The 27,441-nt window shown below is 32.9% G+C and overlaps 3 protein-coding genes across 16 annotated transcripts in view; 2 read left to right on the top strand and 1 right to left on the bottom strand.

The window, feature by feature from the left end:
* Positions 1-127: 127 nt before the first annotated feature.
* Positions 128-7,436, top strand: LOC106174244 (ethanolamine-phosphate cytidylyltransferase). 3 transcript variants are annotated; one of them, XM_013555699.2, is made up of 14 exons: positions 128-264; positions 1,915-2,003; positions 2,236-2,321; positions 2,532-2,607; positions 2,888-2,954; positions 3,132-3,179; positions 3,379-3,454; positions 3,707-3,845; positions 4,740-4,816; positions 5,061-5,138; positions 5,359-5,424; positions 5,683-5,748; positions 5,985-6,073; positions 6,365-7,436. In XM_013555699.2, the coding sequence occupies exons 1-14, from the start codon at positions 179-181 to the stop codon at positions 6,447-6,449; spliced, it is 1,128 nt and encodes a 375-aa protein (XP_013411153.2). In that variant the 5' UTR covers positions 128-178; the 3' UTR covers positions 6,450-7,436. The 3 variants fall into 3 exon arrangements, with proteins under 3 accessions (XP_013411153.2, XP_086861304.1, XP_086861305.1); XM_087005178.1 differs by lacking the exon at positions 3,132-3,179; XM_087005179.1 differs by lacking the exon at positions 1,915-2,003 and having other exon boundaries at positions 167-264.
* Positions 7,437-8,005: 569 nt separating this feature from the next.
* On the bottom strand, positions 8,006-11,126 carry LOC106174247 (uncharacterized). Its single transcript, XM_013555701.2, has 5 exons — positions 10,950-11,126; positions 10,595-10,692; positions 9,492-9,634; positions 9,168-9,237; positions 8,006-8,836 (listed from the first exon to the last, which is right to left on the bottom strand). The coding sequence occupies exons 2-5, from the start codon at positions 10,682-10,684 to the stop codon at positions 8,810-8,812; spliced, it is 330 nt and encodes a 109-aa protein (XP_013411155.2). The 5' UTR covers positions 10,685-10,692; positions 10,950-11,126; the 3' UTR covers positions 8,006-8,809.
* A 1,604-nt stretch (positions 11,127-12,730) lies between these two features.
* The window catches only part of LOC106174232 (myosin-IIIb), a 46,896-nt gene continuing 32,185 nt past the window's right edge, over positions 12,731-27,441 (top strand). For 2 of the 12 annotated variants that reach the window (XM_087004145.1, XM_087004143.1), the window contains exons 1-9: positions 12,741-12,980; positions 13,497-13,575; positions 17,361-17,584; positions 18,083-18,261; positions 19,476-19,680; positions 19,942-20,018; positions 23,333-23,478; positions 26,835-26,900; positions 27,147-27,237. In XM_087004145.1, the coding sequence (XP_086860271.1) occupies positions 17,455-17,584; positions 18,083-18,261; positions 19,476-19,680; positions 19,942-20,018; positions 23,333-23,478; positions 26,835-26,900; positions 27,147-27,237 (894 nt within the window). In that variant the 5' untranslated portion in view covers positions 12,741-12,980; positions 13,497-13,575; positions 17,361-17,454. Of the gene's footprint in view, positions 12,981-13,496; positions 13,576-16,690; positions 16,996-17,360; positions 17,585-18,082; positions 18,262-19,475; positions 19,681-19,941; positions 20,019-23,332; positions 23,479-26,834; positions 26,901-27,146; positions 27,238-27,441 lie in introns of those variants that run through there. The other 10 variants (XM_087004144.1, XM_087004147.1, XM_087004148.1 and 7 more) reach the window with 10 other exon arrangements.

Below are 27,441 nucleotides of genomic sequence, written 5' to 3'. Positions count from 1 at the left end.
TGAATCCATTCACTTTGTAATAGTGTAAATTCGTGACTTTTTATGTGTACCAATGCATTCCCAATCTAGAAACTTTGGCTGCCATTTCCGATTCCTGGTGAAAATTGCACTCGAGGACTCCTGTGGGCCATCGTAAAAAAGTGAGTAGCTCCTCTTGGTTTAGAGGTCAAGGTCAAAGATGGCGGAGAAACGAGAGGGTGAAGTGATTGCTGATGAAAATGAGTCTAAAAAGAAGAAACAAACACGAGTATGGATGGATGGATGGTATGGAATGTTTTTATATGCCTTATTTTGGGTTGTGGTGGGTTTCAATTCAAATATTTTGAAATAGGAGATCTGCTTATGTGAACTTTGTGTCAGATCATTTTCGAGTAGGAAATATTATTCCTGTCGGCTTTTGATAGGTATATCAGAAAAAATTTCAAACTGATCAGAAAATTATAATACTGATATCTTATGAAAGGTAATGCAAAAAAAACAGATGAATTCTTTTAGAATTTCTAAAATATTCCTACAAGCAAAAAAGATATTGAAGTTTTTTTTATTAATTTTTAACTGCTTAATTTCACCAGAAGATTCCACAGTTTTCAGCTAAAAACCTGTGACCACTAACCAGCAGTGATCACTCAACTGCAGCAGAGCAGCCTGTAAATGGGCCTTTGGCTCAAATTGCTTGTGACCAATTAAGACAATTAGGGCTCTATGTAAATCTAATGACCCGGAAACAAAACCAAAATGGCGACCGCACAAGCACATGGCTGGGATGGCTTCTGTGCAGATCATGTACTATAAATATTGCGCATCAAATAAACTATGCTTCGCATGGTTCAATTTTCATGATTTTTCGCCATAATATTGCAAATTTCATGAACTTTACATGGCATTAATTACAAAAATTTCCATGCAGTACTTATCTGAAATTTCAAACATTTCGTCGAGGCAAAACTTCAAAACATCGGCTCATCGACTGTCATCTGCCACCTGTGAGCAGGCTGTTAACAGCTCTCCCCAGCACTACGGTTGGATAGGTTCTACTATAGCGCCCTTAGCGGATTGTGATATACCTACTTTTGATCGTTACTGCAGTAGATAATTTCTTTACCGTATATCATAGAGAGAATGAAACGAAACGCAGAGGTACGTTGCGCAAATGTCTTTGAAACTGGTTCTTTCTAATTCAGCTATTTCACTGGACATGCAATTTTACACTTAGATAGCTACACATCTGAGTCTGAATAAACCGTTTAAATTTTTATCTCATTTAGATCAAAAGTAATTCAAGTTTAAGTGACACAATGTCTGTCATGTTTTTCAGATATCAAATTCAAAAATGAGTCAAAGTTGCCCCACTTGATTTTCACTACCCTAAATAATGCCATAGGAACTTGAAATGTATCATTAAGTAAAGCAGCTAGGCATGAACCAGGGAATTATATTGTAGACTACGATATAATTCACTGGCATAAACATACAGCTAATATTTGATTCTAGGATTTTTGTTTGTCCTTACAGATTTTTATTTACAACCTCTCTGAGATGGTCAGAATAATGTCCATGTGGTAGTACTAGCTGTTCTTAGTCATATTCCAATACAGTTTCAGTTCCCAAAGTAGTAGTTGCAAAGCAGCATGCAATAAAAAATGAATAGATGTCTGATACTCTGGGGGCACTTTTTATGGCTGTTTATGTGTATTACCGTATGTGCAACCTACTTTGAGTCACTGGAGTGCTTAATGTTTAACTTCACAGTTTGTTCTCTTGAAATATGCAGTACATTTAAGATGTGAAAAATGAAATTGAAGAAGAAAAAGGTAGCAAATGAAACTGTGACAACTATGGTGATGTGAGATTTGGGGAATCGGACCAGCTGTCTTTTGCTCTCTTACTTTATGATTTTGATTTTGCTTATTGCAGCTTTGACATGGTACATTTTGGACATGCCAATGCTCTTAGGCAAGGTAAAATGATGGGAGATTACCTCATAGCTGGAGTACATTCCGATGGTGGGTACACACATGAAAGTTCTTCAGTACACTATCTTAAGTTCAGGAACAATGGTTATGAGTCCACAAGCAAGGGTTTAGCCAGCAAGCTGTCCAGGTGTTGTTTAAAGATGACCTATTTTATGGCTGGACGTCATGTTAAAATTCTTGCTACGTATTCCTTTTTTGTTGGTAAAACATGCTTTAACATTTTTGCATGCTAGTAAAATGTTTATCTTTGCCATTTAAACAGAAGAAATATCAAAACACAAAGGACCTCCAGTTTTCAATGAAAGAGAAAGGTACAAGATGGTGCGAGCCATAAAGTGGGTTGATGAGGCAAGTGGTTATCATTATGGTCCAGAATGAAATAACAAAATCATCAGAGGGACATCTCATCAAGAAGTCCTTCTGTTAATATGTAATTAGTGATATTAAAATACCTTTGTTACATGTTACCTGTTTAAAGATCTTCCTCTGTGTTTTTCATTTTAATTGAATCTTGCGATATAACATCTAAAACAAAGTTGATTCTTTTTTTTTTGTCAGATTGTAGAAGATGCTCCCTACATTACCCAGATTGAAACTCTGGACAAATACAACTGTGACTTCTGTGTGCATGGAGGTGAGTTGTTGCACCTGGTATGAATTAGATATAACGCTGACAGTTTGCCAGTGAATAGACCTGAAATTTTCCTGTGCTAATTTTTTTCAGTTTCATGAAGTTTGATGAAGTTAGATTGTGTAAAAAGCCAATTAATTCATACCCTGAACTGTACACAATTGCTGTTCAAAAGATCACTTGAATAGAGATTTAAAAAAATTTTTGAAACTGAAAGCTGACACTGTTATATTCACTTTATATTTGTTTTTGTGAAACTTAATGGGTTAATTTTGTATTTTAGATGACATCACTGTATCGGCAGATGGAAAAGATACTTATCATATAGTGAAAACTTCTGGAAGATACAAGTAAGAGGCTTAACTTGGTGTCACCTCTATAATTTTATTCATAGTGTCTGGTTGAGGAAATGAATAATCTTGTTTGAATTATATTTATTGTTGCAGTTTTTGGAATGTGCATTTAAATTGTAAAAATGAAGCAATTTTATATTTGAATTCTAAACTTGATTTTTAAATTTTTCACAGAGAGTGTAAAAGAACTCAGGGTGTATCTACAACAGATCTTGTTGGAAGGTATGGATGTTTGTTCATTGTAACAAACCAAAATGTAATTATTTTTCCAATATTTTCTAAATTGTGATAGTTGAATTACAATGTAAAAAGATTTTATTTGACATTCCCCTACTTTTCACTTTGATTGTTTGTTGACAGGTGAAGAATGATGTTAAACCCAAGTCATTTTCTGTACTTTACTCTGCTTTATCTTTCACAGAATGTTGTTGGCAACAAAATCTCATTTTCAACATGATGATAATGTGGATAAAGGCACGGTTGAACAAATTGCACAGGTAAATATTCAAATACTAAATTTTTTAATGGTGAAAAAGGAAATTTTTTTTAAAAAGTAAGTCATTGTTGTTAACCATTTTTACATTGCATGACATTAAAATCTAGTATTAAAAGAAAAAAAAAGAAAAAAGGGCTTCATTAGTTGCTTTTAAATTGAAATATGAAAGAAAGTAATATGAAGAGACGCATATCGGTCCAAGATGGTTTGTCTAAATGAAACTAAAAATCCACGATCACTGTTTTTGCCAAAGGACAAGAGTGCAAAGAGTCCATGGACTGGGACCTGTCACTTCTTGGCAACCACACAAAAGATTATCCAGTTCTCTAATGGCAGGGAACCGAACCCCGGTGAGAAGATAGTCTATGTGGCTGGTGCTTTTGACCTGTTCCGTATCCTTGGCTTTGTTGTTACAAGAAAGTACATGCCATGTTAATATTATTGGTGTTGTCAGGCTATTTTCTAAATTAAAATGTTAAAGTCATAATAACTCTTCATTTTGGCCAAAAATTGGATTTTACTGGAGTAAACGGCAATTTTCCCGTACTTACCAATGGTCAGCGACCCCATTCCTGCATTCAAAGTTAATCCAGGTTTTTTTTCCTAAACGTACGGTTTTTTGTTAAAATCTCTTAAGAGATTTTAACTGACGGAGCTCTCTCTGACATCGCATAGTCACTGTTGACCTACTTAAAACCGCGGGAAAAGCAAACAACAACAACAGTATATAAGATTCATGAGATATATTCGTCTTTTTGTTAAAAATACATTAATATCCACAATGTGTGCCATTCTGGGCTTTTCGTTATCCGACGCACTGTACAAAAACTCGCAACTTACGTCTGCGTCTGCATTAATGCGTTTGGCGCCATATGTTACTTTGGTCTCGAATGAACCCGAGAATCCGCGTGACACCATTACGTCATTAGCAACGAATGCCTTGATGACCGGGAAGAAAAGCATCGAAAGCCCTATTGACAAGCACAGATTTTAGTTTTACTACAATAACGGCCGTTTTAGTGGTAAAATACAATAGAATATATTTCCAATGTATTTCATGCGGAATTTTGAATCTCAAAGGAAGAGTTATTATTGCTTTAACATGAAGATTTCAAATTTTTGCAATTTGCAATTAAAGTAATGCTGCTGTTTTTAGATTATATAATTTATGTCTAAATCCATATAACTTGTGCTTTGCAGAAAAACAGATATATTGAATATTGTATTCACATATTGCATCAGAATTGGTTCTGTTTTCTGTTGTTCTTCTTTATCAGTATATTAAGATGTGGGACTGCTGGATTTTCTGGAAAAGGTCTCTCAGCAAGGTGACTTTGTGATAGTAGGAATCCATACAGACCAGGTATGATTATCTTATGAAATGGTTTGCAAAATACACAACTTCTACAACTATTTGGTGCCGCTTTGCAAAAATTTACTGCTTAAACATTTTGTATAATGGACTTTTAAAGTACTTCTTCTTTTACAAAATCTATAGTTTACTGTCATTGTGGATTGTTTATATTGAAATGAGAGTACCAGCATTATTTTTATTTTAATGTACATATTGATACAGCTACATGGTTTTGTCATTTGAAATATTCCAGGCTGTTAATAGGTACAAAGGGAGAAACTACCCGATAATGAATCTTCATGAAAGAGTTTTATGTGTTCTTGCTTGCAAGGTAAAGAAACCATTACCTATTGTTTGGATGAATAAAATTGCTCTTTCATAATTTAATGTACTTGCTTTATTTAAGATTTAAATAAACATTGTAGATATGCAGATATGCAGTATCAAAACTTAATAGTTTTGAAAAAAAATAATTGTCTTTTCATAATGATAATTTTGTTTAAACACACACATTCTAATTTGGTTGTGCTAACACTAACTTCCTTTACCAGTATGTATCAGAAGTAGTCATTGGAGCACCATATGAAGTAACAGCTGACCTTATGGATCATTTTAAAGTAAGAAATTATGTTGAGTGACAGTTGAAAAACAATAGATAAGACTTATGTACACAAACACGTAATTTTGTTTCTCTTAAATGGCTTCAAATTTCTGATGGAAACATAAAATTAAAAGGTTTTGTGGTACAGTTAGTGGAGGCTTTATAGCAAGCATGCTAAAAGTGATACATGCAGTTATACAATGCAAATAATATAGAAACATTTTGTCAGCATGTCTTTTTTATGAAAAAAAAAAATGATTCTTTCTTATTGTAGGTGGACTTGGTTTGTCATGGTAAAACTCCCATAATGCCTTGTGCAGATGGCTCAGATCCATATGCAGTAAGAATAGCAAAATCAGTGTTCTCCATAATAATATCTAACATTCTTTACAGAATAATTTTGATTGTTTAAATGTTATATTGTATGAGCAAAAATGTTGGTTTTAGGTCACATGCTCTAATGATCTAATGCACAGATTTTTGTAAATAGATGTCATATGTCAAAATGTCAAAATTATTGTAATAACTGGTTAGTGATAGCCCAGATAATATTATGATTTGTTTTGATTATTGTAGGTGCCCAAGTCAAGAGGGAAATTTAGGGTTATTGATAGTGGTAATGAATTAACCACAATGATGATAGTAGAAAGAATTATTAAGCACAGGTAAATCAGAGGTTTATTTGCATTCATCAACGATTGAACAGTTAAAACTGTCATGGGATCTGTCACATTGTCCTGCTGACCTTATAGATCATACTTGATCGACTTGACGAGTCGAGAAAATTTAACATTTTCTTTTGATTTTTAGGAAGTGGTTTTTGTGTATGATGTACAAATAATGTGCTGTTACTCAATCTGAAGGATTTATACTTTCATATATAATTTTTTCGTCTTGAAAAAGCTTGAAACATTTTTTCAAGAAAATGTCAGTGTTTTTTTTATTATTATTTTTAGACTGGAATACGAAGAACGTAATAAGAAGAAAGAGGTGAAAGAAGCAAAAATCATGGCAGCATTGTCAAATGGAGGTGATAAGTAATGTGACACCTTTGAATTGTGATCTTCCATAAATGTTTTTTGAACAGTTTAAAACTGTTTGGTGCCAAACTGTTATATATACCATTTGAGCTAAAGTGGATCAAAAACATTGGCATTTCTATTGTCTTATATATGTATGTGTAAACCTTGAAATGTGTTGGTGATGTATTATTATGCATGTATATTGTAAATGTTGGGATTTTACCAGCAGTGGTTGATTAGTGGTGTATAACTTACTTTTGATTTAGATTTTGTAAATTTTTGCTGTTTATGTTTTTTAAAAATTTTTATATAATTTTAGACTTAGTGATCAGAATTTCAAATCCATAATTGCTGTGACAAAATGAGTGTTATTACACTTTTAAGAAGTGCAAGAAGTTGCTGGATACAGTAAAATTCCATGAAATGGATGTGTAACCCTGCATTGGTCCATTACTAACCAAATTGCTGTGCCAATGTTTCTGTGCAATTAAGAATTTGTATTTCTTATTAGTCATTTATAAATATCCTGTGAATTTAGTCTGAAAAAAAGAGAATTAATACATGGTCATCTTTGGTGGTGGCAATACATGTATGCAGAATTTATGTGGGAAGAGGAACCTAGTCAACAGTAAGGTTTCTTTTAAATATCCCTGCATTGATTTTAAAGCCTGAAATTACTTCTTATTATGTGTAATGTTTAAGTAATTTTAAGATCATTTAATTTAGTCGGTTCTGTCATTGTCTGTTTATCAATATTGCATGTGTAGATATGTATTTGTGGGTATGGGCCTTATGGTGAGAAACAATATCATCACAAAAAGGGAAGTTAGTAGGTGGTTAAAGAAGTAAAATGATACTGATTTGCTATATTTCACATTTGAATTAATGGATCATTTGGTTGCTTTTTTAAAGAACAGTTCAACACATGTTCACAAACTTTGTATTCATATTAAACCATAAACTTTTTGTTTAGTTTATATGGTTTACAATAAACTTTTGATAATCATTTTGCTAAGATTTTTATAATAATGAATGTGAAAACAATCATTTTCATCTTATCTTTAAGCCTGCTGCACATGGGAGTTGTCTTGTTTATGGAAAGTTTATTTGTGGCACTTGCCCTAAGGGGAAAGCTCTCTGGTGTGGTGTGATTATTCACCTTTTGAGGTGGTCAATATCTGTTGATTTTTTTTAATGTCAGGTCATCAGACTTTAAAATTGGGGATAAAATAGAAGTGTCAATGTCTAGAATCACCAATAAATTAAATCAAACAGGTAAACATAACTAGACAGAAACCAATGCAGTTTCTCTTTTATCCATGTGAGATGAAAATATCAAACAGGACACATACTGGCTACAGCACCTCAAAAGGTGAAGTCATTTGTTAATAACTGTAAGGTTAAGGTAAGCCCCACAAATGAACTTTTCTGTAAGCAGAAAGCTCCAGATTTGGAGGGCTTTATGTCACTGATAATATCTGGCAATAACTCTTGCCTGGTACAAATTGCAACTCGGAATATAATTGAAGATTAGCATGTAAAAAAAGGAAAAACCCCTGTCAGTCGGACAGATCATTAGCATCTTGTCATTGAGTGTGTTTATTTGCCACATTTGTACAAGATTACAGTTGCAAAATTCCATAGATCAAAACTACAGCAGTAAGGTCTTTATCTATGGATTTCTTGAGCTTGGAACAAAAATGCTTTGAAAGTTAAAAAGTGTTAAAATGTTTTATTTTGTAACAATTCATTAATAGCATGATTTATGAAATGTAGCCAGAAAACTCAAAGTTTGTTTTCTTGCAAGCATAGACATAAACAGTACACACATGAACAAAAATTCCCTCAAATTTGTAAGGCTACATAATTCAACAAAACTTGAGCAAATGATCAATGAGTGATTTGGCTGGTATGAACAAAACCTTCCTTGTCATGATTTGTTGTTTAAAAAAATGCAGCAGTATACTCTGTTAACATAAGATTTTGGTGCATATTGACAATAAACATTGACATTTACATCCTACTTGCACATAAAATGTCACATCCCTCCTAAAAAAAGTAGCTGGCCCAAATTGTACTTTAAAACAAATGGTGACAGCATCTGGGTATGTGGGTATGCATATGCATCATACGTAAATTATATTAAATTAAAAGTACTTCAATACAAGTACAACCTGTCAAAAAGTAACACAGTTTTCACCATGCAAAACATCACTGTTGATTGCAGTAAAAGATCAAGGACAGAGATTGTCATAGAAGAATAATGTCACAATATCAATTGCATCTCACACTAGCAAAGAGGCAATCCACTGCATAAGTCCATTTTTATAGAAGGCAAGGGTTCATGAATAAGTTGGTAGGTGCTTTTTTCCAAATTCCTCACCACTGGCTTATGTAGTCAGTTGACTGAAAGAAGAATAGACATCAGGATATTTTTATATTTCAGTCAAAAAAAGTAAAAGTATGAATATGCAAAATGGTTTAATAACTCCATTTTTATATAAATAGCCAAGAAATATAAATCCAGAATTTTGAATGCATTAATATTAGGAAAAGAACTGATAGTATCTGAATCAAAATAGTACGTCAGTTTGCCAAACTTTGAGTGCAGAGTTATCTTCTAGCCAGGCATGATAGCTTGAAATACTATGTTATGGGAATCATAGGACAGATTTTATTATTTATGTACAGAACAAAAATGCCTTTCAATTCTTCAGAGAAAATGAAGGACACTTACTGAGTATCTGAAAGGTATCTTTGCAGAATATTCTTGAGCCATCATCCTGCTGTGTTCTTTCCTTCTTCTCCTAAAACATATGAATAAATAAATATGTTAATGGAGTCAAAAATTTAAACTAATGCTTACTTAAGAGTAGCCAGAAATAGTTCAGTCTGGCAAATTGAGGGTATTCACTTTAAAGATTTCTATGAGCAGGGGAAAATTTTATCATTGTCAAGGTGTCCAATATATGAAAACTATGATCTACATGTATATTATTAAGCTTATTTATTCATAGTCATAGTACTATTCAATTAAAAAAAATAGGTAAGTCTAACTAACATGTCCTCTGATTCCCTGGTGTGCTTTACTGGACTTGATTGCCTCTGAGTGGCTTGAAGTTGTTGTTCATAGCTGCTCATAGGACGTCCTGCATAACCTCCCTGTTGGAAATGGTTTTGGACATGCTGGGCAGCAGCAGCTTCCTGGAGCATGAATAAAATATTATTAGCTGAGGGAGACTTAAAAAATGTAATATAAATACTACTACTACTACTTATGAATAATAATTATAACCAGCACAAAGTATCCTGTACAAAATCACGGAAAAGTCATTTGTGTCTAACAGTCTTTCTAAAATAAATAGATGAAGGTATAATTAGTAAAGCAAAGTAAAAATGATTAATAATTATTTGAAAAATATAGAAAAAATTGCTGGTATCAAAAACATATTTTAACATATTTAGAAAAATGTTCTAAATATGTTAAAATTTTGAGTAAAATAATTGACAGTATATGAATCAAACAGTATGTTAGTTTGCCAAACTAAGTGTCTGAGCTATCATCCAGCCGTGTTTGTTTGATTTTTCCATCTGGCATAAAGCACAAAATGTTCACTTAAATTGCCACAAGTTACAAATTCCCAAAAAGCAATTAGGCATTGATGGTTTCTGTTGACCAGCTACTGAATTTGCCAACTCTTGTTAATATTTGCATGATTCAAATAAAAAATTTTCCACACATACACAGCATAAAAACAGCAGTGCTATTCTATTGATGTAAACTTCAATAGGAAGACTGGTACATGGTAACAATCAATATAAAAATTTGTTCCACAACAACAAAGGGGTGAAAATCAATTATTTTCATACATAACTTATGCATGGTATAAATTCTTGATGCTGTGATGCTTATTATACCATTGAAAAGTCAATAGACTTTATTACTTCAAGGTCCTTTTTTTCTAACTTTGCTCTGAAATAGTGCTCGAACTATCTGGGGTTTTAGTGATCCCCCAAACCAGAAGTTTTGAAGTCAACTTTAATTGTTCAAATTATCCAAATACTGAAGCCATAGTGTCTCAATTTTGCTTCATTTTACCATGACAAATGTCAAAAGAATCAAAGTGATGCAGATTGTAGGAAGTATATCCGAGTTGAACCTACCTCTGATTGTTTTTGAAAGTACGCATTTCGGAACAGAAAACGTTCTCGTCTGCGTGCTTCATTATGCTCATTAATCCCTGATGCTGCCATAATGAAGCCTGTGGAAGGAAGAAGTTGGTTTTAAAATTGATATATGAGAATACAATGTATGATATTTGCGCGAATGCTTGTCGACTCTCGAACCTTTGAAGAATATATCGATATCTATGTTTTTTGTTTAATTTTGCTGGATTTCACGTATGAATAAAAAATATTTTGTAACCTTAGGTCATAAAGGATGCATTTTTTAACTATTTAATAATTGACTTATGTATAAAGCTTGTAAATGCTGGAAAATTAGATACGTGTTACCTACCGCAAGCGATGGAGTTTTATGGTGTTGGTTGCCTAGCACGCAGGCTGTGACCTTTGACCTTAGATCGATAAATATCAATCTCCATTGAGTAAAGAGTTCCCAATCAAGATCAAAACCGCGAAAGAATGACACGTTGGTGTCAGCTAGTTTCTTCAAATTAAGTCGTGTTTAAATGTTTTTTAGCAAATGTATGCCGTGTCTGCATGTCATATGGCAGTGTAGACAAAAAATGATGTTCAGGCCAGACACGATTTAATTTGGCGCTGATTAGCGGGTTAACTCGCGTCGACGCTCTGTACTGTCTGTGAAAAGGATCGAACGACAGACGGCAATATTATTTATTTTTTAACATATACATTTTAACGAGTAAAGCTGCTTAAGTTTGGGGTTGCCCCTTTTATTTTTTTATTTATATTTATTTTTTTTTTTTTTTTGGGGGGGGGGAGGGAGGGGGTGGAGTGGGTGGTGTGTGGGTGAGGAATAACCCACGTACTGTACTGTACACAATTTGGGCGATTTTTAACTGGTAAGCATGGAAACAACTTTTTTCCTCTTGGGATCAGTCTTTAAGTTTTTCCATTTGGAAAAATTGAGAGTGAAACAAATTAGAATTCATCAAAATAAGGGTCAGCCACATTTTTTAATAAAACTTTATCAATTTTGTCTGGCCTTAGTAACAAAACTACTACATGTTTACTCTTTGCATTTGATTCAATATGCATTCACCAAAATTTTGAATTTTCATTGATGGAATCCACTACTTTCATATCTGAGTGTTACTTTAAAAGCTGAAATAATTGTTCCATTAGATCAACAAAAGTTAGTTTATAAAGCTGTGTTTTTTTATAATTTTTTCCATTTTGGATTTTGTTGATTTTTTTTTCAGTAATTTTAACACATTTGTTAATAGGTTGAAAAGTTTCATTTTAACCTGGATGATGTCGCTTTTTCTTATATCAGAAGAATTTGAAATGCTGAGTTCATTAACAAAAATGTGTTTGTAAGTAGCACCAACTTAAAGGAATTATTATTATTATTATTATTATTATTATTATTATTATTATTATTATTTTACCAATAGATTATTAGGCCCATACTGTGGGCTATAGCCAAAGATGGGTGGGGTGTGTGGTTGTTTGGAACATACTGCCCTTTTGCCAGGGAAAAGTCTGTTCTGTATCAAAATTTGAATTATGAATACATGTAGGGAGCATTCCCATAAACCTATCATACTAGCAGGTTCGAACTAATACCCCGTTTATACTACAGTCATTTATTTGAATAAATAGCAAATTAGGTCCCATTTCAAATAATTGTAGTAGTATGAACACGGGAGTATTTTTGTTAACTGATTTCTCAAAATCCTACTAGCATGTTAGATTTTCTTCAGTGATTTGAACAACTTACCAGAAGTGACACCTGTTTAGATCTTACTGCGCATGTGGACAGAAGAGTGCGGGTATCTATGAACACTTGTTTATCACTTTAGAGATTGCACCAAGCAAATCGTATTTTTTCACCAGAAATCTGAATTTTAAATATCGGGATTTATCAGATGGGATTGTGAACGGGGTATAACTGTGCAGGGATTCTCGCTAAATTGCAATCAGTGTGAGTGGCTTAAATGTCTGGCAGGCCAACTCAAGCTGCTGATAATGTTGAAATCATTTAAGTGAGAAGCCCTGCAGAGCTAGATTGATCCAGCTAGTGTTATCAGTTTATGGGAACGCAGTCATAGATCTCATGTTAAAAGGGTAGACTTTTTTCTGAAAAAAAAAAAAAACCTTTGAAACTGAGCAATGGCTACATGTCTGCTTATTGGCTTAATTATTTTGATATAAGTTCTCAAGTCAATGGATTCCTCAGTAGTGGCAGTATCATGGGGCAGATAAGGACTACCTGAGGGTCTGGGTCTTTTACAACCTGCCTAACAGCAGGCAATTTATTATGGATTTAAACCAGACTTTGATAAGAAAAGTGGGGCAAACTCAGCATAGCTGTAGAACTGAACTGAACAGGACGGCTGAACAGGTAGGCGGTTCATAGGGCAGATATTTAAGTTTTTGATAATATTTGCTGATAATATAATACCTCCATATAAAGAATAGATGATAATAAAAATTCATTACCATCTTGGCATCATAGTCTTTATGTTTTCTTAATTTTTCTTAAAGTAAAGCATAGATAACACAATACATTAGGTTTCAAGAAAACACTGCTTCTTGAGAAACAAAAAGTAAAAAAGTGTGGATCAAAAATGGAATGATTTTGTCTCTTATCTTTAATTAAAATTTGATATTTCTAAAGAGATTTTGTGTGAATGTTATTGTTCACAGATTGTGAACAAATAATTCAACAATGAGATGGAAAAAAAAAACTGGGGGGGGGGGGGGGGAGGCAGTGGAGATGGGGGACACAATGATTAATATGAGGTGCAAATTATTGATAGGGCTTATAAGCCCCAATATCCTAGTGATGTGAATTGTCATTTACTTTGCGTGCCATGCAAGTTGATATATTGATTTATGTATGGTTTCACTTTGTTAGCTATAGTTGCTATGGAGACCAGGTGTTCGTCTTGATGAGGATGGAGTAGTTTAGCCCATATATATAGTTGGATAACCAGGTAAGATTGGACTTTTCTCATTTTGATACATAAATTGTTTATTTGACCAGTAAAATGCTGTATACGTAATTCACACTGCGTTTTCACAAGGAGCTACATGTATAACCATGTGTAATATTGCATTATTGTAGATATGTTTTTGTCCTTACCCAGTCGGCGAATAGCTGTAAAGCTGTTTCCTTTCAATTTATACCCGACATGAAATAAAATTTATTGTATTGTATTGTATGACAATGTATTAAAGTTTTTAGTCTTTCTCATCTCATCCCATCCTGCTGACATAAAACCAAAACTACAACTTGTATAACCATTCAGATTTCACTAGTGTAGGAGCAAGTCTGTAAATAAACCAATCATCATTTCTAGTTTGATATTCTGAATATGAATGATAGCTGTTAAACATTTGTAAACACAAGCAAGGAGGCTAACGTGTAATATAATCTGGCTACATTATTATGTTTCATTGTGCTCAGTCTATAAATCAATTTATAAAAGAAAACTGGCAGGCTAAAAAAAACTGAAGACAACAGTAAATTGATAAGCAACCTGTAATAGTCTCCCCACCTTTGGATAATCACATTAACCCAAGCACATGGAGCCAGACCGTTTTCAGTAAATCATTGTCTTACATGTGTCTGATATTAAATACCAAGTATTACCTTAGAGCACATGGTGCTCTGGGGTGTCCTGTGCAACCCCAAGCTGACCATTTGAATATTAGACAAGCTTAGTATGTCCTGTAACAGGTGGTGGGACGAACCACCCTGAGTTTCTCACTTACCTCTTCATGGCATGCATGGCATTAGAACAGACACAGTCCTTTGAAACCTGGGTGTTTGTGGAAGACTGGACAGTCTTGAAGAAGGAGCCTGTTCAAGAAGAACTATATGAAGTAGAAATTAAGCAGTGTATATTACCTGTGATTACCCACTGGCCATGACATGGTTCTCTATATGTGTTAACACTGTTGATGGAAGTTCAAGTTGATTGCCTCATCTAGTGCTGTGGACTGTTCAAGGGGGAAACATTTAACAGTTTTTTATTTGGATGGAACCTGCATTTAATGACAGCAGGTTTAACTTGAAATGTACCTTTAGATGGCGTATATAGTCAGTGTAGCCTCTATGTTAATTGGTTATGAAAACTGATTGCATTCAAGTTTATCCATTTAAAAGGCTACTGTGTGGTTATTAACAGAATACAGGCAATCAAATGTGAATTTATCATTAGTACATAAAAGTATTTTTGTTTTACATTCTTGCTTTTATCTATTGAGAATCAAGAGTTAGGTAAGAATGGAAATCAAATTAAGATGACTTAATGCAAGTCTCTGGTGGTGAAATATTTATCCCTGCATGTGTGTGCATACCTCGTAATCAGCACTACAACAAGTGTTTACCAGACAGCCTTGAGATGGTTTAACAACCATTTTGCTGCGGAGGGTAAATATGTCAGAGGGTTTTCACCACGCCTAGTGAGTACACTAGTACACATTATCAGTCACATGTTACAACCATCAAGACTATGGAATATACAAAGTATTAAAATAAGGTTTTCATGTTAATTATAGACCAGCAATCTTACCTCGGGTCATTTGAGTGACCAGCAAGCAATGGGTGGCAATTTGCACGGTGTAAGTATTTTGTTAATTGATAAACCAACAGTATTTAAGGGTTTGCAGACAGCAGATATTTCAAGTCTTAAATATAAAAGATTGTGAACCAATTATTTAGACTATTACAAAATGTCTATAGGTAAAAATATAGAAAGATGTACTTTGGATACTGGTCTCCCAAGAAACCCACTTGATTTTTATCTTGTCTTTGCACAATATTGTATTTGGTACCTTTAAATTTTTCTCACCGAGAAAGGAAAGTAAATATTGATTTTTGCTACTTTTTATAATGTGTATATGAGTGGCAGTTATTACCAGTCCAAAGTACAAGTGTCCCAGTTGCACTGTTAGATGGGTGTGGTTTCAGATATGTTGTATACCTGTCACAGGTGTGACACAGTTATTAGTGTAACAGCAGTTTCTTAATATATAGGTACATATATAGATTATTTGTGAATTCTGGACCTTATTTGTCAGAATGTACTTGTGTTTTTTTTCTGGATTAAGATATGTTTTATTTAAACTGAAATTATAATTTCTCCCAAGATTTGAGAAAATAAGGTTCACATTAGTCTATTACAGTTTTTTTTTTTGTTGTTGTTAGCAGAATATAATGAAAAAAAAACTTTTTTTTTCGATAATTGATCAAAATATCAAATTACTTATTGGACAAAACAAGCTAGCAATATCCAGTCGATATTATTTTTGTATTTTATTAAGTTTACTCACTCTCCATTATCAATGATCCTAGGTCATTGTCTGAGCCACACCCAAGACTTATTTTGTACTGAATGGTAATAACTGTATGTGTTTAAGTTAAATAAGTGCATGCAGTGCAACTGAAACTCTTTTTATGTACAGATACATGTGTGTCACCTGCTTCTGTAGCCGTTAATATTTTCCTGTAACTTATTGGACCAAATCATAATAGTGAAGTGCAGGTCAATTTCTAATATGTCAGTTTTTTATTTATTTATTTATTTATTTATTATTTTAACATGGAATCCTTCTCAATGCATTTGATGTAAAAGTTGAGTAAACTTTTTTTCTTCAAACTTAGTGAAGTGATTCATAGCACTAAACATGGAATATTGTCTTATCTCAAGAACCAGCATTAGTGTATGTGGTTGTGTATGTCATTCTAAGCATTTTTTTTTTTTTATGCAGCATGAAATATGTCCTCAAATTCACTGGATATTTGCCAGTATTTTACCTGATAACTTTTAAGTCAAGTATTATGTGGATGTGTTTGGAATGTCCTTTGTTACCTGTGTACCTCCTCAAGGCAAACTAGGCACAAGTACAAAGTACTTGACATGTTATTTTGTTAGTTACTGTCTATCGTGAACTTTTCCTTACTGATAATGTGAGGACAGATGGCCCTTGATAAAATAAATCACCCTTCTCTCTCTCTCTCTCTCTCTCTCTCTCTCTCTGTATATGTGTGCGATTTACTATTTCTCTGCATTGTGCATGTTGTATATTATTACCTGTATATTCTTATCAGATTCAAATCAATTAATAAAAGTGCCATGTGTTACAAAGTGCTTGCAGTTTACCCTCTATCCATCTTTGCTTAAAAAAACTGAACATGGAATGGATTTACACTGCTAAAAGGGAAATGAGGTTAAAGTTGCATTCAGGTGATGTTTATGAGGGTTAGGAATTGACATAATGAAAAAAAGGGCTGTCATGTTTTGAGGCTCCCCCATAGTAGCTGTGGTCATAATTTGGACAGAAACTTGAGAAATATTTTGTTTATGCAAATCAGAGTCGGGTTTGGAAGACAGGCAACTCTAATGAGGGTAAGAGACATGGGAACTATAAGTAGTTTCATTCAAAGAAGTTATATTTTCATGAAAAATTGAAAAAGGAATTTTAGTGTGCAGCTGAGCATTGAGTAGCTTGGTGAACATTGTGTTGTAAACTGGGTTTTTTAAGTTGAGAAACTAGGTTCACTTATTTCAAAACAGTTAAGTTAGATTAAATATTTGCTTTATGAAATGGATATCTGATATAGTCTCAGTGAGAGGTATACATATTTTCAGTATCACATGGCATTTCACAGGCTCCAGTATTCAGGTAGTGGTTGTTGTTTGGGGATTTGGTAACTGTGGTATTGGTATGGATAAAACCGATGCTAATTAATGTCGTGTTTTCTTGTTTTCAGAATCATGAGAGGATGTCCTGTCTGTACCTTTGTATACATAGCTAAAGCTCTTGACTGGAAGACATAAGGCTGAAGCATCAGTGGCAACCAAATAATGTACTCTCAATACAGTTCAGTTATTAAATTCCTGGAGCTTCCTTCTCCAGATGATTACCTGGAAATACAGGAGAAGATTGGAAATGGTACATATGGGGATGTGTATTCTGCCATTGATAAGGAGACAGGTATTTCATACTTTTTTCTGGATCAGTAGTGTTTGTTAATTTTTTATTTATTCCTCTACAAAAAGAATGCAGTAAGTGTGAGGATGGGTGTGAGCATGTACAGGTGTCTTAATTGGCCCAAGTTTACTTTACTAGATAAAATATTCATAGATACCTGGATGGCTGGTTTTGAAGGAATGCGGGGGAAATATTTTAATTGACATGGTAATTACATCCCTTTACAACCTTGTACGTTTTGTGAATGATATTGATTGCAAAATAATTGCATAGATACCAAGAATTCAAGTTTGTTATAATGTGGTTAGATGTTTTAATGCAGACCTTGTTGACATCTTGACTAACTTTCTGCCAAATTAAAATGTTATGAATGTCAAGAAATTAAGTAATTAATTGATTGATTCATTTGTTTTATAAATAAATTAATTAAATGATTGTACACAATGCATTCTAGTTTTAAAGTGAAAATATGATAGATGTTTTTATTTTATTTTTTTCAAGGTGAAAAGGTGGCAGTGAAAATTTTGGAATGCATCCACGAAATAATAGAAGAGGTAGAAGAAGAATACCTTATTTTAAGGGATTTTGGTGGATGCTGTAATATTCCAAAATTCTGTGGCCTGTACTTGAAACGCCATGGCACAAACCCAGAGGAAGATCAGTTGTGGATGGCGATGGAGGTCAGTGATGGGGCTGATAGAATGTTATGATGTTCATTTTTTTCTCACATTTTGTTTTGAATATTTCATTTGTTGCAGCCTGCAAGAATTTGGGAGTTTGATATGTTTTAGATTTTCCTACATGAAAACAATGAAGTCTTAACTGCATAAAGGCAAGTGTCAGTAATGGTGGTTGCAAGCGTTGTTATTGAGTCATTGTTCTTTAATATCCAAACTAGCATTACCAAATGATTATTCTCTGGCCTCTTTACTGTAGTAGATACATGTAAATGGAAGTTTGTTGTACTGATTTGACCCCATCTTAAAATGGAACTTGAAATTGCTGTCAATGAAGATGGAGAATAACATGTGAGAAAATGCGGTGTCAGACAAGTGGTCCAGGCAGTGCCACTCTAACCCCAAATTCTTTTAGAAAAGGAAGTGATATAGGTGTCCATAGCAAACAAAGAAAACTTAGCTAATAAGTTGTCTTGTATTTTTAAAAGGTGTGTTTTTGAGATTAATACCTGTACATATAATGAAGGTTGCAGAACTTTATAATAATAAAAGTCCATTTATAATTTTTTCAGGTTTAAGATTATTAGGCTGACTTTCTAGATAATCTTCAATGAAGTAAATTATATTGTTAGAAAATAAAGATTATATAGATTAAATGCTTTTGGATATACAATTTTGAGATTCAAAACATACATGCATTAGATTCAAAACATACATGCATTAGACAATTCTTGTCCTTTGTACTTTCAGAAGTTTGTTATCCTTTTAGTTAATTTGAAGTTTGATATAGATTTTTAATTAAATTTCAGACCTTGTAATTTATTGGGTATCTGGTTTCATTTGAATAAAAAAAAATCGTAATGATTTATGTGCTTAAGTCCCCGTTACCCATGTTAGATGATAATGTACCACTTTGCTCAAATGTATCCAAGGTTATAATATTCAAGGTTTTTACAAGAAAGCCTTAATTGTTATTTATCATGGATTGTCAGATGATTGTGGCCAATAATATTATGAAACAAATTTTGTCTTTTACATGTTTTCTGTAAAATGACCTTGATTATTTTATTTGCCTAAATTTGTGAATCAAGAATTTGTGAAAAAATATACAACTGTTAACAGAGATTTTGTAGATGATGTAAACACTTTTTCATCTATATTTGAAAACATTTTCGTGTATTAGATAATTCTTCTTTATTGTCTCTTTTGTAATTTAGTTGTGCAGTGGTGGCGCCATATCAGACATAGTAAAGTATCTACTGCGACATGGCCACCACCTGAGTGAAGACCTAATTGGTCATATTCTGAAGCAGACGATGATTGCAATCAACTATCTCCATGACAACCACATCATCCATAGAGATATCAAGGGATACAACATTTTGCTAACAGAAGATGCTGACATTAAATTGGTAGACTTTGGTAAGTTTGATATCAATTATATGAATAGCATGATTAGCCTATATAGTCATTTGACAACTTCCAGTGCTTCCCTGTCTAAGACCCCAATGGACATCATTTCAAATTACCACAGGAGAGGGTTATTCCATGTCTATGCTTTGTCTCATTGTAAATACATGTACTGGTATCTGAGTTTCCCATATTATCCAAACACATTGATTCTAGTACTGAGTATGTGTATCTTTTTTATAATGAATTTTTTAACAATTATTTTTGATTCAGGTGTAAGTGGTCATCTGAGCAGTCCTCTCGCCAAAAGAAAGACATCAGTGGGAACACCATTCTGGATGGCACCAGAGGTAGGATTAAAGCCCAGTTAAAACTGTGCCAACTTGAACTTACAAATATCTGATTTTACCAGGTGATCATACTGGCAAACAGCACATGGGGATCACTTTCTGAGCTGGTGACATCATTTTTACCAGTTTCAATTTAAGTTAATAGTGTTAAGTAGCTGTAAATGTATGACAGTGACATATTTGATATTTAAATAAATGGATAATTTTATGGACATTCAAATGATAATTTTGCTTATTTAAAATTGATCATTCATAGCAGAATTAATTTGGTATTTAGTCGAAGAAAAACAACAAATGAGGTTTGAAAATATTAGGATAGTGAAACAATTTTTAAAACCCATATATAAGGCCTTTGGTAAACATTCAGATTTTAGTAAACATTTAAAATTTGTATTATCTACGTGCAAGGTGTTTTTATAAACATTAGGATCACACAGAAATATGTGATAATCAAAAATATATCAAAAAAGAATATAATTAAAGGGGAAACAAACACACTGTTATCAAAATTGGGAATGCATTTGCCTGACTGTTCCTTTAAATCCAGGCCATAAAAAGGTATTATTAAAGTGATAAAAACAACAATATTTGATTGCCACTGATAAAACAGACCTTAAATAGCTCCAAATGGACATTTAGTAGGTAAAATGATGTAAGCAGCAGAGCAGTTTGAAACATTAACCAGAGTCAAAGCCAACAGTATTTGGTTTGGGAGGTATTGATTATGATTAAAAGGTTTTTGGAAAACGTTTTAACATTGTGTATCACGTTGTCAGTGTGACTAAGTACACAGTTACCTACAGTGCACCTGACATGACTTAATTAAGGCTGGTAGCTCCTGGCACTGCCTACTAATTAATTTGAATCACAAGATTAGGTAAGTGTAAAAGGTAATGGAAAAACATAAGTAACTAGGTAAGTAAACAAGGATACATACACTTATGTATATTCATATAATAACTATGGTGACATGGTCTTAAATAGGTCTTTTATGTTATAAAGTATGTAATTTGATTGTAATTTTGCAAGCAATACATATTTAGACATAAGAATATTCATTTTTTTATTGTGGGTAACTGAAATAAAAGATTCTGATTGACATTTTTGTGTGCATGTTTTAGAAGGTATATCCAGAAAGTTATGGATAAGCTTGGATAATCTTGAATGAATTTACTTTTAGTCAAGATAGTGAGAACTAAATCAAAATTAATTTTTTGACAATGTTAGATATACTCAGTAGTAAAAACAGTAAGATACATGTACATGGCATTTTAGCCAAGTTCAAATATACCTACGTAGTATTTGGGCAAATTTGCTGCAAGGAAAGTGAGCCATGGGCTATATAGCATAATCCCTCATTGATTAAGCAAATAGATAAAGAACATTACAGGGGATACTCTGCTAGATTATAGTCTTAATGTAAATTGGGAATTGATGGGATGTCCTTTGTGCTATGACATAAAATCATTGCTACCTTTTACCGTCACCATGGTATCTAAAAGTTTCCAGGTAAAGCATATGCAATAAACCAAGAATTTGTTTGTAAATGTTTATGATGTAGTGAACAAACAAAGTAAGAACCTTGCTTGTAAGTGTGTGGCTGATCCAACTGAACAAAATGTCACACTGGTATACTTCATACAAAAATTCTTTAATATAAAAAAGAATTTTCATGAAATTCAATATAGAGTGAAAAGATGGTTATATGGAAAAAATGTACACTTTTTGTCTTATGTAGGTTGATAGGAATAAAAAGTAGCTACTTATCTTGATTATTACATAAAAGCAGATGTGATACCATAAATCATAAATACTGACTTGTGTGGCTCAATCAGTTTCGCAAAAACAAACCGTGAATGGGAGCCCACAAAGGTCATCCAACATCCACCAACGTCCATTATGTCGATGATCGTGTCTCTTGGAAACTGACCACTGTAATAACATTTTAATTTTACCACAGGGGTAACCATCCACAGGTGAGACCACCTGACCAATTATAACCACAAATGATTTGTAATAATTTCATCTAATAAATCACTATATGGTGTTTGGTGGTGACATGTTGACTAAAGGACTGCCGAGGTAGCGGTGCTCTTTCTGTAGAGACGATATAGACACAGCAAACAGCGGTATTATAGGATAATCAACCCTTAAAGCTGTGTTATGTTTACTTTGGGTGGATCAGGCACTGGCTTTGTTCAACAGTTATGAATAATTTAGACAATTTTTGACTGTGGTAAGGTGAGACACGTTTTCAGTATCAGTCATGAGAATTATGTTTTTTTAATTTTTTTGTGTCTTTGGGCTTCTGCTGTCTATATCAAATGAGGGTTTTGAAATAATTTTTTGTTTGAGAAACAATCCTGTGTTTGACCATATTTTACTGTTTATCAAGAGAAATGATTTGTTAGAAAAATGTTGCCTTTCACTAATTATCAACAGTTCATTTCTAAATTAGCAATGATTTAAGTCTAAAATATTTTGTTGTTGTTGTTTTCAAAATTGATATTTGTTCTCATGTTTTGGTTAAGTACAAATTTAAAAAAAACTTAAATTTTGGTATAAGTTTAATTGTCTAAACATGATTTCCTGTTGAACTTTGGTACTTGCTATTCAATTATGATATTGATTATTATAATGATTTAATTACGAAGATTATCCAATGTTTTATTTATTTAGTAACTTAATTATTTCAATCAAAACCTTAAAAGGACATCAAACAGGTGAATGGTTTAATGCACATGAGTAGATACTGGTGGATACTAGTATTTATATTAATCCTAGAATAAACCATGACAGATTTATATAAGTTTTAAGATTTGATTGAAAAGTAGAATGTCTTTGTTGACAATTTTTACTGTGATCATGCAACCAGACATGATCACAGTAATATAAAGGCTGTCAGTAATCCAATTTTTAAATAATATATGGGAACTTTAACTAAAATTTATGTATGAACACCTTTTCTGAACTTGACTGATCACTGGTGAAGTTCTGGACTCAGCCTTGCGCATAACATGGGAGGTGTGTATGACCAGGCATGTTTATATATTATTTTTAGCAGTCAGAGACACATCTTATCTTTGATCAGAGTTGACGTTTGCTCAACACAAACACAAACTTTGTCACACCTTGCGCATTTCAGGAGAACCATCACACGGATCTCTGTGTTATTTCTAGGATAAGATAACCAGATGTGGGGCAGAGATATACATCAATAAGTTTTTTTCTTTTACTGCAGAAGTCATTAATTCTCAATGCCAAGTTGATTTGAACTTTGGTATTTACGGATATACTTGTATCACCTCTTTCAGGTAATTGCATGTGAGCAGCAGTTGGATTCCTCCTACGATATACGGTGTGATATTTGGTCACTTGGGATAACTGCCATCGAGTTAGCAGACGGTGACCCTCCCCATTCTGAGTTACACCCTATGAGAGTGCTTTTCAAAATTCCAAGGTAACAGAAAAATACTCTAATTTTTTAATCATTTTTCAGTGAAATACATTTATTGGATATGTAGTGGATGTGAAATATGTATCTAAAAATCTCCATCAATTTGAGTTTTTAAAATCATTAAATATTTTTTAAGTAAAGGTGCATTTTAAAGTTGTATATGCAGATTAATGATTAACCATTGTTTTTCTATTTATTTAGAAATTAAATATGGAGAGCATCATAACTGTGAAATGGTGCTGAGATTGTAATGATGCTTGAATCATCTGAAAAGTAATTTACTACACTATGCAAATCACATAGACTTTTTGAAATTAATAAGTGATGTGATATAATAGCAATTTATGATTTGTCTTTTTAAAATCTTTTTGTGGTAGTTTTTTTTTTTATCTCTATGAAAGCTGTTACTTTGCAGTTGCCAGTGCAAGTTTTAGCTTCTTAATCCAGTAACACATTGAATGTAACAAACGCAAACAGTTACTCCACCAATCAATATCATGCCAATATTTTACTATAAAAGGGATGTTTTGTTTTTGATTTGAAACATTATCTGCAACATCTGAAATATTGAAAATAATGTTGTGGAACAAGACAATTAAGGTGGCCTGTTGTGATGTGCATGAAGTGCTCCATGTGTTCTGATAGGAAATATGGCAAATTTCACAGTTTATGGATGCCTCCACTCTTCCCATTTCACGTAATTGCCACTTACCAACTGGTAGTGTGACAGTTAGACCAGCTAATGAGCCTCTGTGTTGACTTGTAGGGTAAACCTTCTTTAGCATGTTATTTTATCTATCAATTTTATGCTTAGGTTATAGAATGTTGATTTTAAAAAACATAAGGAAACTATCTGAAATGTTCGTGAAAGAGCTTTGATGATAGTCAGATGATAGACAGGTAGAACATGCAGACATGTCTGTTTTACAAATAATGGCCTTAAAAGACTTGTTTAGGCTTTAGATGATATGCAGTACTTTTTATCTTCGCTACTTTGATTTTAGTTTGGGCATCTTCTTTAACCATTAAGAAATAGTACTTTAAAAGGCATGCTTAGACGATTTTTTCTTTCTGATGTAGACCAAATCATAACACATTTCTGCTTATTCACAGATTTGTATGCGCATTTATATGCACTTACATGTAGTATGCGACGGACACAGTAATCTTCACTATCCCATGTTAATTGTGAAAATATAATTACATGTGCTAAAATAATATTTGCTAGAAACTAATGCTTTTATTATGAGAATCCTAGTGTTTCCATTGTTGCCATTCAATATTGCACTGCATCACTCTGTAATAGATTTACCTCAGATGTTCCAGCCACCAAGGTACTAAGTAATGTTTCTATCTTAATTTGTTAACCCACAATAAAAAATATGGCACAATAAAAGATTAGACAGTGTTAAAGGAATGTTTTGTTGTTCTAATCTATAATATGTTTTCTTTTAAGTTTCATTTTATTTTTAAAATCACAAAAAGGAGTTTTCCCTTCAGGCTTATTTGTTGTCCCCAGTTGGCTTCAGTAGTGCATGGAGTTTCGCATCTGAATATGTTCTTTTACCCAACATTGTGACAGCCAGTACATGTAATAATGATAATGACCTACATCTCAGTTGGTTGACAGTTATATTATCTCCTTGGAAACTTCACAATCCTATCAATATTATAGCCCAGTAATGGGTTGGCAGATATGGCAGACTATATACATTTCTGCTACATGCTGTTGGTTTAGTATAACAAAATTGTACAGAGAACATTTCCCGAAACTTATGCTGTGGCTAACACAGTGCCATGTAGTCTTGCTGAAAGAAGATAAAAGACGAAATTTAATAGAATTGTACAAAATGTTTAGCTTGTTGTGTATCTCTAAACAAGCACTGGGTCCCTATCTAATCAATGACTATTTCAGCAAAGTAAGATATCCCAATATTTAGGTAATGTTATTTTTTGTTTGACAACAAAAACTTCTTTCAGAAAAAAAAAATTCTCAGAATGTTAAAATTTTTCTGGTCCTCTTTTATCATACTAGAAAAAATGTGCTGGAATGAAACTTTTTACTGTGAAATCTGAAATAACTTGAATTTAGGGTTTTAGGATATAAGAAAATATTTTCAAGATATTCAAATAATTTTTTTTAATTGTCAAGAGTGTTTCGGAATAAATAAAACATCAAACTATCTGTAATAAAGCAATAGTTTTGTCAGTTACATGTCTGTCCATTAGACAACTTTGCTGTATTGTTTAAAATTCCATTTTATTCTTATGTGGAATAAGAACACACAAGGCAACATAATTAATTTCACTGTCTGAACTAAGTCATTAATGTAAAGCTTCTGTTGTTAGACAGTGATTTATCAGGCAGTAAATTACTGTTAAAGTGATATATTTATAGAGGGCAATGAATACATACAAAATGCTTAGTGATTTGTCTCTGTTTGTTAGTCCAGTTCATGTACTCACTGAGAAGATTGCAGAACTTGACTGGGTCAGAGCTTCTCACTTGAAAAGACTTAAGTGTGAAGTGATATATGTTTGTCAATAAATTTTCAGGCTTTAAAGAGCATTTTTTTTTGTCAGTCGTTGATTCTATTTTATAGGATAAAGCAACTACTGAATATTGCTATTAACATTGAAGTTTGATTTCAATTATGTTAAAAATGAACTTATATAAATATGTAACATATTTGTTGTCCCATATATGTATATGCAGTTGAAAGAAAGTTGTCTTTTGGATTGTAATAATATTTGCATACGAGAGGTGATATTATTTCATTCATATTATTTTCATATTTAATATTGGAATGTGCAATGCACTTCCAAGGGTGTTTATGAAAAACTGTAATTCATTGCATAGAAATAAAATAACTTATTTCATGATACATTCATGTTGATTAAGTAGAGAGGTCGATTTAGGTTGATGCCTGAGATTTGTATGCACAGATGGAAGTACACATGATACTGGCAGAATAATTAAGATAAATGGCTAATATATTATGGTTTTTGTAATTTATTTTTACATTTGATGCAATTACATGCTATATACCATAAGAAGGTTAGGATCCAATTGCTGCAGCATATAATGTACCAGAATGGAGTGTTTCAGGGATTTTCCATAAAAGATAATATATTAATGAAATAGCAGTAAACCTTTCTGAAATAGTTCCACAAATGTATTATCGCATGAAGCAATCTGTAAAATAAGCTTATCTTCAAGAGTCTGCCTGTTTGATTCAACTTGCTTCAGCCCACTGCGTCTAAATGGTCCTTTTGTTAATAAGTATCTATACTGGGAAATAAGATGCTTATTAATTGAGGACAATGTGATGACAGGACATTACTTGTGTTACTTGCAGAAGCCCACCTCCTACAGTGCAGCAGCCAGAACTGTGGTCAGATGATTTTCTGGATTTTATAAGCTGGTAAGATTTTTTGTTTCATATCACTGAAATTTGTGAATGAGATTTAGCAGAAGATAATTATGTGATTATATATTTGCTATTTTGCTGGAAAATAGATTTTTTAGTTTGCTAGAGAATAGAAATCTCCAGCTAATAAAAGAAAATAGATATCAGCAGAGCAAAATACATATTCAGTGGATGTAAAATTATTAAGACTAAATGTAAAATTATTAAGACTAAACTTAAGACTTTTTTGTTTCTTTCTAGTTGTGTGATAAAAGACTTTACAAACCGTCCATTTATAAGAGACCTGCTGCAGCATCCTTTCATAAGACAAGTGCCCAGGGATACAGCAAGGGTAAGCATTTTATCAGATACTTCAAAATAGCTGAAAACTCTGGTAGAACCCAATTGCAAGCATGTTGTATCCTTTTTTCATCATACAGTGATTTCCAGGTCCAGTGGTTCTTCATTTTCAAATTCCCATTCATGTCCACTTATTTATAAGCACACACATGTGGAGAAGTTGGCACATATTTAATCTGAAGCTCAGAATAATCTA

Source organism: Lingula anatina, chromosome 2 (genome assembly GCF_051362555.1).
Source record: "Lingula anatina isolate TDL-2025a chromosome 2, LinAna3.0, whole genome shotgun sequence".
Taxonomy (NCBI): Eukaryota; Metazoa; Brachiopoda; class Lingulata; order Lingulida; family Lingulidae; genus Lingula; species Lingula anatina.
This window is presented reverse-complemented; position numbering and strand designations above follow the sequence as displayed.

What these genes read in the sequence shown, in the direction of transcription:
- LOC106174247 (XM_013555701.2), bottom strand. Translation starts at nt 10,684, where the DNA reads ATGGCAGCATCAGGGATTAATGAGCATAATGAAGCACGCAGACGAGAA. An exon ending in ACTTTCAAAAACAATCAGAG is followed by an intron (nt 9,635 to 10,594) that starts GTAGGTTCAACT and finishes TTCATGCTCCAG; the next exon opens with GAAGCTGCTGCTGCCCAGCA. An exon ending in AGATACCTTTCAGATACTCA is followed by an intron (nt 8,837 to 9,167) that starts GTAAGTGTCCTT and finishes TTCTTCTTTCAG; the next exon opens with TCAACTGACTACATAAGCCA.
- LOC106174244 (XM_013555699.2), top strand. Translation starts at nt 179, where the DNA reads ATGGCGGAGAAACGAGAGGGTGAAGTGATTGCTGATGAAAATGAGTCT. An exon ending in AGCTGGAGTACATTCCGATG is followed by an intron (nt 2,004 to 2,235) that starts GTGGGTACACAC and finishes CCATTTAAACAG; the next exon opens with AAGAAATATCAAAACACAAA. An exon ending in TAGGAATCCATACAGACCAG is followed by an intron (nt 4,817 to 5,060) that starts GTATGATTATCT and finishes GAAATATTCCAG; the next exon opens with GCTGTTAATAGGTACAAAGG.